This window comes from Staurois parvus, unplaced genomic scaffold, assembly GCF_062004578.1.
Source record: "Staurois parvus isolate SC_StPar_1 unplaced genomic scaffold, SC_StPar_1.0 ptg000748l, whole genome shotgun sequence".
Classification (NCBI taxonomy): domain Eukaryota; kingdom Metazoa; phylum Chordata; class Amphibia; order Anura; family Ranidae; genus Staurois; species Staurois parvus.
Window position 1 is genome coordinate 1,655,586 of NW_028318544.1, and position 11,601 is coordinate 1,667,186.

At 47.4% G+C, this 11,601-nt stretch overlaps 1 protein-coding gene across 1 annotated transcript in view; it reads right to left on the reverse strand.

The window, feature by feature from the left end:
- Window positions 1-8,658, reverse strand: part of ARFGEF1 (ARF guanine nucleotide exchange factor 1) — a 265,875-nt gene extending 257,217 nt beyond the window's left edge. Inside the window, exon 1 of the mRNA XM_089654279.1 lies at window positions 8,326-8,658. Coding sequence (XP_089510405.1) covers window positions 8,326-8,422 — 97 coding nt within the window. The 5' untranslated portion in view covers window positions 8,423-8,658. The remainder of the gene's footprint in view (window positions 1-8,325) is intronic.
- Window positions 8,659-11,601: the final 2,943 nt, after the last annotated feature.

Consider the following 11,601-nt stretch of genomic DNA (forward strand, 5'->3'; position numbering starts at 1 on the left):
TATTTTGCAGCACTGCCTTAACCTTCTTGGGCATGGAGTTCACCAGAGCTTCACAGGTTGCCACTGGAGTCCTCTTCTACTCCTCCATGATGATATCATGATGCTCGTGGATGTTAGAGACTCTGCGCTCCTGCACCTTCTGTTTGAGGATTCCCCATAGATGGTCAATAGGGTTTAGGTCTGGAGATATGCTTGGCCAGTCCATCAACTTTACCCTCAGCTTCTTTACCAAGACAGTGGTCATCTTGGAGGTGTGTTTGGGGTCGTTATGTTGGAATACTGCCCTGCGGCCCAGTCTTAGAAGGGAGGGGATCATGCTCTGCTTCAGTATGTCACAGTACACGTTGGCATTCATGGTTCCCTCAATGAATTGTAGCTCCCCAGTGCTGGCAGCACTCATGAAGCCCCAGACCATGACACTCCCACCACCATGCTTGACTGTAGGCAAGACACACTTGTCTTTGTACTCCTCACCTGGTTGCCACAACACACGCTTGACACCATCTGAACCAAATCAGTTTATCTTGGTCTCATCAGACCACAGGACATGGTTCTAGCAATCCATGTCCTTAGTCTGCTTGTCTTCAGCAAACTGTTTGCAGGCTTTCTTGTGCATCATCTTTAGAAGAGGCTTCATTCTAGGACAACAGCCATGCAGACCAAGTTGTGCGGCGTATGGTCTGAGGCACTGACAGGCTAACCCCACCCCTTCAACCTCTGCAGCAATGCTGGCAGCACTCATACATCTGTTTCCCAAAGACAACCTCTGGATATGAAGCTGAGAACGTGCACTCAACTTCTTTGATCGACTATGGTGAGGCCTGTTCTCAGTGGAACCTGTCCTGTTAAACTGCTGTATGGTCTTGGCCACCGTGCTGCAGCTCAGTTTCAAGGTCTTGGCAATCTTCTTATAGCCTAGGCCAGGGGTAGGCAACCTGCGGCTCCCCAACTTGTTGTGGAACTACATTTCCCATGAGGCACCGCAACATTACAAAACTGACAGTTACAGCTATGACTTGCAGAGGCATAATGGAACTTGTAGTCCTGCAACAGCTGGAGAGCCGCAGGTTGCCTAGGCCATCTTTATGTAGAGCAACAATTCTTTTTTTCAGATCCTCAGAGAGTTCTTTCCATGAGGTGCCATGTTGAACTTCCAGTGACCAGTATGTGAGAGTGATAACACCAAATTTAACACACCTGCTCCCCATTCACACCTGAGACCTTGTAACACTAACGAGTCACATGACACTGGGGAGGGAAAAATGACTAACTTGGCCCAATTTGGATTTTCATTAGGGGTGTACTCACTTTTGTTTCTAGCAGGTTATACAATTCCAGGCAAAAAATGTTTGTACCATGTAGTGGGGCTGTGCCTGCACTGCATGGACTAACTGCATGTTTGAGCCTAGGGGTGATAAGAGCAAAGATATCCTTACCCAATCTGCCGATCCTCCAAGCGCAAGACCGGTCCCTGCCACTTCCGCCCCCCTGCACACTAGCAGTCTTTTGAATGGACTGTTCCTGACGCCATCAGGCCCATAGACCAGCTTTAGGTGTGAGGACAGCAGGAACAGTCCACCGCTGGACGTGGGGGAGAGCCGTTTTTGGGAAGTTTGAAGGACAAGGTAAGTATAGTCTTTCAGGGGCCCCCTGGACAAAATGAGCAGTTAATTCCTGCAGTGTGGGCACAGCCCCACTGCATGAGACAAAAACAAATGTACTGCTTTAACACTGTAGGCCTCATTTCTTATGATGTGCTGCAATGTAAACCATATGTTTCGTTCAGTGCCTTGTATGTCAACTGTCTTAATTGTCATTTCAAGCCCAGCACTTGTAGGTGCTTTGTGGACATCAGGAGCAATCTCCCACCACCCCCTTTTATAGTTTATATCTATGAGGCCTTAATGGAAACACAAACCAATAGGAAAGTTGAAGTGGCCAAACCCAACTTTTACTGGAAGATTTTTATCAGATTTCCCTTGCCTATATGCCTGGATCTGATAATCATTCTGACATGTGTTTCTCATCGACGATAACCTCCACTTATGTATTTTCACCATATGTTTGGTTGGAAGTGCCCAGGTTTCTGACAGGTTCACATTAATGGGTTGTAATGAAATTTAACAGTCAAATGCAAAACCACATGTTTAGATATAACGTGATATTGTGTTTATGCTGTCCATGGTATTGAAGTACTTTGGGATGATAGGCATGTTTAGTACAGAGATATTTTAATCACTGAGGTTACAGAAGCTCTTCAAACCCATTCATTTTATTACAATGAATTTCCAAAGCAGAAATAAACAGCCTTATAAAAAGCCCAAACTAAAGTTCACAAGATATTCTGAGCTCAAGCAGGCCATGACAAGGGATAAAACTGAATGCATCAATGCTAATAAAGCTCAGCCAACTGCAATCCTAACAAGGATTTAAATTTCAGGCGAAGAGATCAAATCAACAACATTGACATGAACCTTTTCTCACCACCGGATGTGATCAGGTGCTTCGTTTATGTAAATACAAGTGAAATCCTTTATGTCCTTAGGCAACACAGCTCTGCTTTCCTTCAATGGGATAAACTAGCACTAAGATAACAGGTTTTCCATGCACTTTTTTTTTTTGTCTCTAACCATCACCAGGTGCCTTCAATAGTATATAATTACATTGGTCTGCTGGAAAACAAACCTATTAGTCCATAAATCAATGCCAAACAACAACCATCATCAAAGACAATGCTGGGCAACCACACAGTGGCTAACCTACAGAACACAAAAATCTGTAAAGTCAGCTGCAGAATTAAGGCCCCTTTCACACGGATATTACGATCGGGTCTGCCTGCCTGTTTTTCAGAGAGACCCAATCGGAACCTCTATTCTCTTCTTTGGAACGGTGGGTGTAAACAGACATGTTCGTTTACACCTGCCAACAGAGTCTGGTCTGATCCGGCCCGCGTGAAAGGGGCCAAAAGCAGACCTGTCATTTCACACACTCCCACAATTAGACTTTTTTTTTTTATAATTTTTTTCGGGAACCCACCCTGCACTTTGTGGATTCTCACCTAGCTGATAATCACATATTCAGCTGCCTACAGCCTCCTTGGAAACTCACATCATGCATCCCAGAAGGCTCCTGGTCAGGTGCGGACTGACAACTCATGGGGCCCCTGGGCAATAGGGGATCATGAGTCCCCTGTGTCCTTGCCCACACTCAAAGCACACCCAAAAAAAGCCTATAAAATGTACCAGGGGCATTTCATGGGGTCCCCTACTGACCCTGGGCAGTGCCAGAGTGCTCGAATGGTCAGTCTGCCCCTGCTCCTGGTTACTCTACAGTACGTGCACCATACTGCATCATCGGGACACTGGCCATCTCTTCCTGGTTCTTGTAGCCGGCCCCTTGATGACATGTTGCAGCACATGCGTTTCACCAGGGGGCCTACTGCAAAGACTCAAAAAGCCAGCTCCTGATGACATCAGAGACGCAAATGGCACTGCAGGAAGAGGTATGCAGCAGCAGATCTCTATAGCAAACCACTGGATTCTCTGGACATGCAAGTATGTTTTTTGGGAATGACCCAGTGAAGAAGGTAAGAAGTGGAAACAAAGTAGGGGTGGGGGCAGTAGATTAAAGATACTTTTTAGGCCATGCATTATATTCTCAAGATCAGAAATATACTGTATATGACAGTGATCTGAATTCTACATTCCGTCTCCAGATCTAACAAGAGACCTCCATCTTCCCAAGTGGATGTGAACAATTTTACAAAGGATTAAAGTGGATGTACAAAGCATTGCCCTCTATGGTGTGTACATGTCTTTATCCAAAGCACAAAAGGCTTTTATTTACTAAAGCTGGAGTGTGCAAAATCAGGCTCACCTTTGCAAAGGAACCAATCAGCTTCTAACCTCAGCTTGTTCAGTTAGGCTTTGGCAATACAACCTGGAAGCTGATTGGCTTCTATCCAGAAGTGAGCCTAACTTTGCACGCTCCAGCTTTAAGAATAGATTAAGTAAAAGTATTATTTCTGTCTGCTGCTTTGTTTCTCTGCTATCAGCATGAACCGCTTCTAACAAGTTTTCCTGACAGTAAGAGAAAAAAAAAGGTAACGGGAGAATACAGACTGTGATTGACAGCCTCAGCTCTGTTCATGAGATCTGTGTGGAGGGGGGTGTTTCCCTTTCCTCCAATCACCTCTCATTGCTCTCCTCACTGAGCTCTGCAGTGTGTAATTTCATTTCCAATCCCCCCTTTTTCTGACAACTCTTTGTATCACTTGAGGACAGTCACGTCACTGGGTACATGTAAGGGTTTACAACCACTTAAAGCTGCCAGGCCGTCCAATCTAGAAACCAATAGGCAAATGTATGGAGCCAGTGATCACCAGCTTCCACTGACAGCAAAGCCGATGATCAGAACTGACTGGCACCACTGTAGCACTTTAGACATATCGTCCATCCAGTTGCAAGGATTTGTACAAAAACACAGCTTCACTCATCATTCTGATGGTGGACTTCTCAGGATACATTGATAACAAAAAGATGGCTACTCAGTAGTAGCTCACATGGACCAAAGAGCACACCAATTAGAAAAAAAAACAAAAAAACAGGCAACCTGCAGAAAATAATACAAAATGGTGAATCCATGATTGGTACAATCCCTGAATTGCATGATTCTCCAACGATCACACAGATCTACAAGCAAATAGTCAGGGTAACAAAAGATTAGAAAATTGGACTTTAATTATTCCATTATTGCTTCTATGTGCTTTGCATTTTCAGATACACAGAAATGTACAATGCATGATACATATGGTAACCACAGAGACAAATACACTTCTATTGTGTCCATTGTATAGTCACTGCACTGCAAACTCTGCAGAAGGCAACAGAAACAGCACATACAGTATATCTACTGGAACCAAGCAAGAAGTATACCCGTTGAAGGCCAGATAACTGGATGCCAGACATTAGTCACCAACCGTAACCTGTGACACCTTGTGCACATTTTTTCATACAGCATAAAATCAGAGTATTTCAGCACCCAGGAGGCACCTGATACTCACACACAGCTCCATGTATGTACAAGGACGCATGTCCCGAACACACAGAGTCCATGTTTGGGGCATAAGCCACTTTACACGAGTATTGTTAAGCCATATACAGGCAAAGTGTATTGCAGCCTGTCATTGATTGACAGCTTCTGGCAGCCAGCTGTAAGCACTGCCTGTACTTCCCAGGCATCAAAATTAGCCAGTTTGGTATGCTGTACAGGTGAATGCGCCCATGTGCACAAGGCCTCCGGGTGCCAACAGGAGTAGATTTCACAGGTGACAACAAGAACAAAACAATACAGCTTAAGTGGTCATTCACACCAATGTGTGCCCTGACATGTTCTGTTACAGGCATTAATAAAGTATTAAAAAATCTAATTTTGCATTGGATCCCATGGAGCACCACAATCACGATCAGTCATCAATCATGGGTGTTTGATGACCGATCATGGACAGTGCAGACAGACCAATCACAAAGCCTGTCCTGGAATGTTGGGGGATTGTGATTGGTCTGTCTGCCTATTTAAATCGGGTATGCTCTGCTCTTTGTAGCCACTGCCTGTCTGAGGAAGGACCATCAGGGGCCCCAAAATGTTGCTTTGTCTTATTGGGGTGAATAAATGTATTGCTTATACTTTTGATAGTGATATCTCTGTGTTGGGTATCAAAGTACAGTCATCCAGAGAAGTACGGTATACCTGGGTGCATGGGTGTACTGAACGGTTCACATCCCAGCTGCAAGTTTGTACAGAGTTTGTGAGTCTGGAGGAAGTGAACCATAAACTTCAAGTGCAGTGACATCAGCATGCCTGTGACAGCGTGATCTGTGAGCTCCACTGCCGTGGTAGCAGATGGCACTTGTGGTTTTCCTATTCAAAGATCCCTGTGGATGGATAATGCTAAATTTAAAAAAAATTAACAGAACACTCCAGGGTGCGGGGTTGGGGAATGATGTGACCTTGTTTTATATTGCACCCTAAATATGTGTATCACGAAAACATGGTCAACAAAGCGCACAAAACCTTTGTATCAGACTACTGCCTTTGAGTGGACCCTGAGAAGCCCCAACGCATGAAATGACCTGCCCGCACTATTTTTGGACAACACAGAGCGCCACAACAGAAGGTGAAATCACCACCATGCATTGAAATGGACTGATGGGTGGGCTCATTTATTTACACTATATATGTGCAATGGGGTTCCATTCCGAGTGAATAGTAAGGCACATGCAAAGTGTGTTGCCAATGTGTATGCCTAGGTGTGAATCCAGCAAACTTTACTTCTGTGTCTGGGCTGCATATTCAAGGTAAATTAAAAGTTCTTTTTTCCTTTAGGCAGCTGTAGAAGTCTACATCTGTCCTGATGTTGGGGATCAGTACAGTCCGCACAGGTGTGATCCAGCGCACTCCTTACAGCCCTGGGCTACTCTCACACAAGCCTCCTGCCTATGATTTACGTAATCGCAGGAGATATTATGTGGGAAGTATAAACAAACCTAATCGGGTTCTTCTGCGTGTATACATACCTATGCTTATGTGCATTTAAACCCAATCAGAGTGCTTAATCTATCTCGGACACAGAATTTTCTCTAAACAGAATGCACATGAACGCAGGTAAACGCACGGCATGAATTACACCATTACATGTAGAAACATCCTATAGATATAGATATGTCACTGTCTGTGTGAATGAGGCCGTAATCATAAAACTGCAATGACGCGACGGATGGTCCCATCCAACACAAAGTCCGAAGAATCACCAACACACCATCAAAGGGAAGAACAAGGAATACGTTTATTATATGATATTGTATGTATTTATACACAGCGACCTTCTGTGGCCACTGAGGACCCCTTCCAGGTCATGAGACCAAAGACCGTGCACACACAGACCAATCACAAAGCCTGTCCTGGAACGTTGGGGGATTGTGATTGGTCTGTCTGCCTATTTATACATTGTGTGCATTGCTCTTTGTAGCCACTGCCTGTCTGAGAAAGGGGCCCTCAGTGGTCTCAAAATGTCACTTTGTCTTATGGGGGTGACTAAATGTATTGCTTATCATTCTCTGTGATAGTGATAGTTGGGGATCAGAGTATTGTACAGCCATCCAGAGAAGTTCCGTATACCTGGATGGGGAGATGTGCCCGGCCTACACCACCAGCATGTCAGACATGATCACACTTCTTCCTAGGTAATGTACATGGTGAACAACGACCTGTGAGTGTCAGCTGTATATATATATATATATATATATATATATATATATATATATCTCTGTCCCCGCCACTTATCACCTCTATACATTGATCTCCACATGTTTTGACACCTATACACCTCTGTCCCCGCCCCATGTGACCTCTATATAGCTCTGTCCCTGCCCCCCATCACCTCTAGGTACATTTGCTCCGCCCCATCACCTCTGTCCCCACCCTTCTGTCGCCTCTATCTACCTTTATCCCAGCTCCCATCACCTCTGGGTACTTCTGTCCCTGCCCCCTGTCACATCTGAGTACCTCTGTCCCCATCTGCCACCTCTGGGTACCTCTGTCTCTCCCCCCCATCACCTCTAGTTACCATTGTCTCTGCCCCCATCCAGTCACCTCTAGGTACCATTGTCCCTGCCCGTCACCTCTAGGTACCTCTGTCACCGCCCCTGTCACCTCTAGGTACCTCTGTCTCCGCCCCCTGTCATGTTCAGGTACCTTTGTGCCCACCCCCGTCACCTCTGGCACCTGTCTCTGCCACTTCTGGGCATCACTGTCCCCGCCCCCCTTTCACCTCTAGGTACCTTTGTCCCTTCCCTCCTTGTCACCTTTAGGTACCCCGTCACCTAGGTACCTTTGTCCCTTCCCTCTGCCACTTTTGGGCATCTCTATCCCCACCCTGTCACCTCTGAGTACCTTTGTACCCAGCCCTTGTTAACTCTGGGCACTTCTGCTCCCACCCCCTGTCACCTCTAGGTACCTCTGTCCCCGCCCCCTATCACCTCTTTCCTTGCCTCCTGTCACCTCCAAGTACCTCTGTCCCCGCCCCCTATCACCTCTGTCCGCGCTCCCAGTCACCTCTGTCCTCGCCCCCCCCCCCCCCCCCCCCGTCACCTCTAAGTACCTCTGTCCCCGCCCCATATCACCTCTGTCCGCGCCCCCAGTCACCTCTAGGTACCTCTGCCCCCGCCCCCTGTCACCTAGTGGCACACAGAGCCCCTCCCCCTGTCAGTCAGACTCCACCCATCGCCGGTCCTCCTCCATGGAGACAATGCCGCCCAGTCATCTCACCTAGGGCCACCTCGCAGGCTTTGCGGAGCTGGCTGTGGTGGGCTCTCTTCACCTCCTTGTCGCTGAGGATCTTCTCCAGGGCCCGGGTGAGGAACATGGTGTGACGATGGGGGCTGTACGATCCGAGGCAGGAACTGGCGATACGGAGTCCCCGGCTAATGTCCACCCGGCGGAGGCCGCCCCATCACAGCCCTCCCCTCAGCACACCTCACCCCTCGGGGGGCTCTCCGTCCGTCTCCCGGGGAAGGCTGGCCGCGGCTACGGTGACGGGGCTCAGCTGCTCAGGGAAGCTCGGCTCTTCTCTTCGCCATGTTGGAAGGAAGCGACGTCAGGGAGAGCCCCGCCCACAGCAGACACTGCGGCAACACCCGGAGGCGGGGCGGGGAGGAGGACCGGGCGGGGCCAGCCGGTGTCCCCCTCACACCTTCCAGGGACTGTCCCAGGTGGGAGCTCTGACCCCGGAACCGCACGCAGATAGTACCTGACATGCAACTAGTATAGTCCAGCAATGGAAATCCTCAGCTAGTCTGATCACTCCATCCCACAATGATAAAGTGTCTGTAAAGCCGACTATGTCATATATGTCAGACCACTGGTCATTACATGTGGTGTCTGCATTAGATACAACTAACTTCCGGTGTCATTTCCAGGGCTGCTGTGTGAAATCACAGGGCCTGCCTGACAGCCCGTCCTCCCCCTACCCTAGAAAATATCACAGCAATATTTTCTCTAAAAGTACACTAAAGTCATTATTATCGGGCACAACATACCGTATAAAAGGGTATTGAGGTAATAGAGCTCTGGGTGTGGATGGGGTCCCGGGGCTCATTGACATGGGTGCTGTGACCTCTACAGTGCCAGTGGCGGACTGGCAACTCATGGGGCCCCTGGGCAATAGGGGATTATGGGGCCCCTGTGTCCTCGCCCACACTCAAACCATACCCAAAACAGCCTATAAAAAGGTACTAGGGACATCTCATGGGGCCCCCTACTAAACCCGGGCCCTCGGACAATGCCTGAGTGCCGATATGGTCAGTCTGCCCCTGGTCAAGGCTTTGTTTGTTATGTGGCTGAAGCTGTGTGCAGGCAGCCTGTGTTACACTATGGGGGTGCAGCAGATGTGTGAACACAGCCGCAGGTCCTAACGTGATGGGTGTACGTGTGTGGGTGCAGGGGTGCGTGTGTGGGTGCAGGGGTGTGGGTGCAGGTGTGCGTGTGTGGGTGCAGGGGTGTGGGTGCAGGTGTGGGTGCAGGGGTGCGTGTGTGCGGGGGTGGGTGCAAGTGTGTGGGTGCAGGTGAGCAGTGCCAAACACCGATCGCATTCCGGGGCACCCACCCACTCCTGCACACCTGTCAGATTGGGACCTGTGGCTGTGTTCATACAGCGGCTGTAGAGAGGAACAGGCAGCTCCAGCCACACGAACAAGCCATTCATTCGCACAGCCAGAGTACCTATGTGAATAAGCCTTATGGCTCTTATTCATATGTAAAGTTGGGGAGCAGTAAAATCCCACAGTTGAGCTGCGGTTTTACCACCCCTCAACCATTATCCCTTGGGGTGTGAACACATGCCGTGGATGTGATGTTTTGCATCACTGTTGTGGCAGGAATTGGACCCCCTGTCAATCACGATCCATTCAAGTAAATGGGCTGCTTTTCAAGCGTCCCTCATCCGTCATGCAATGTGGCGAAGAGGTGATACAATGCTTCCTCGACAGTTGTCAAATGCTCCCTGAAGAGTGATCCATACACTTATTGTTCTTCAGAGATAAAAATATATATGAATGAGACCTAAAGGTATAGCTAAAGGCAAAACTTTTTTTTTTTAGTTTTGGATAGAGTGGAGATGGATTAGAACCCCTGTCAGGTTGTATTGCTGCCTGTGCCCCCATTAGGGAGATTCTCCCTCTCTATTTGTCCTGTTTACCATTATCATTGAAAGTAAATCCCAGATTTTGGGTTGTCCCCAGAACAGTAACAGAGAGGAAATCTTCCAATGGGGACACTGCTTCTGGTGACCTGGGGAACCCCAAGGAATTCCCTTCATTTGCAAGGATTTCTTCTCACTTCTTGTTTTGCTATGGGACAGGAAATGGAGAGAAATCTCTGCCATAGGACACAGATGGTGGAAAGAAATCTGACAGGGGGTATAACCCTCCCTTGCTCTGCCCAAAATGAGAAAAAAAAGTTTTGCCTATAGTTTTACATTAATTATTTTTTAAATGTGTTACAATTTTCAGGGAGTGGGTGGGTTTGGGTGACATATTAGGGGTCTGAACAGACTCTTGATGTCTCCCGTTTGAGACATAGAACACAGATTCTTCACTCCCTTTCTATAGAGCCTCAGCTGCTCTGCAGATAAATGAACACGATGCGCTCTGTACAGAGGCTCCTTGTCCATAGTCACAAACTGAAACCTAGTAAACACAGTTTACCATGCTTCAGTTATGAATGAACACAGGAGAGATTGGTACAGATCACTGTCTTCTTTCAAAAAAAGGAAGAGGCTGATAAACATGACATATCCACTCCCCTCCATCCGGATATCGTCCTATGCTGGGCAGCAACTGGGGGGGGGGGGGAGTTGGCAGTGCCTTTGGAGAGGCACACAGTTCCAGCAATACAGCCAGCCCTCCTGCTCATCAGAAGCCCTGCTCAATATATTGTATGTATGGGAGGGGTATGGTAGTCACTCAGGCCGCTCCTGATTAAATAATAAACACATCTTCCTCTATTCATCTCCATTACATAGGCAGACCTGGGAACCTTCTGAGACTTGGAATTCCTGACAATGCACATTGGGGGGGAATGATCAAACCTGGAGCCGCTGTGCATGACAACCAATCAGCTTCTATCTTCAGCTTGTTCAGGCTTGGTTCACATTGGCTGCGATTTAAAATAGTGCGTTTTGTTTGCTGCGTTTTCTGAAGATTTCCCAAGGATTTCTTGAGTTTTCCATTGCGTTTTGCAGTGCAATTTCTATTGTAGTCTATGTGAAATTGCAACAAACTGCAGAAAACGTAATACAAGAACTACTTATGAAATCACATTGCAGTAAATTGCATATTTTAAGACATTCACATTCATTAGATCCGATTTCAGGTCAATTCCCAAATCGCACCTGAAATCGCAGCAGTGTAACCTGGGGCTTAGGTAAGCTTTGAAATTGAGGCTAGAAGCTGCTCCACATTTTGTTTCCTCCAGTTTTAATAAATTCTTCTTGCTGTGTCTAAAATAGGGGTAACGAAATTGCACTTAAAAGTGGGAGGAGCTTAA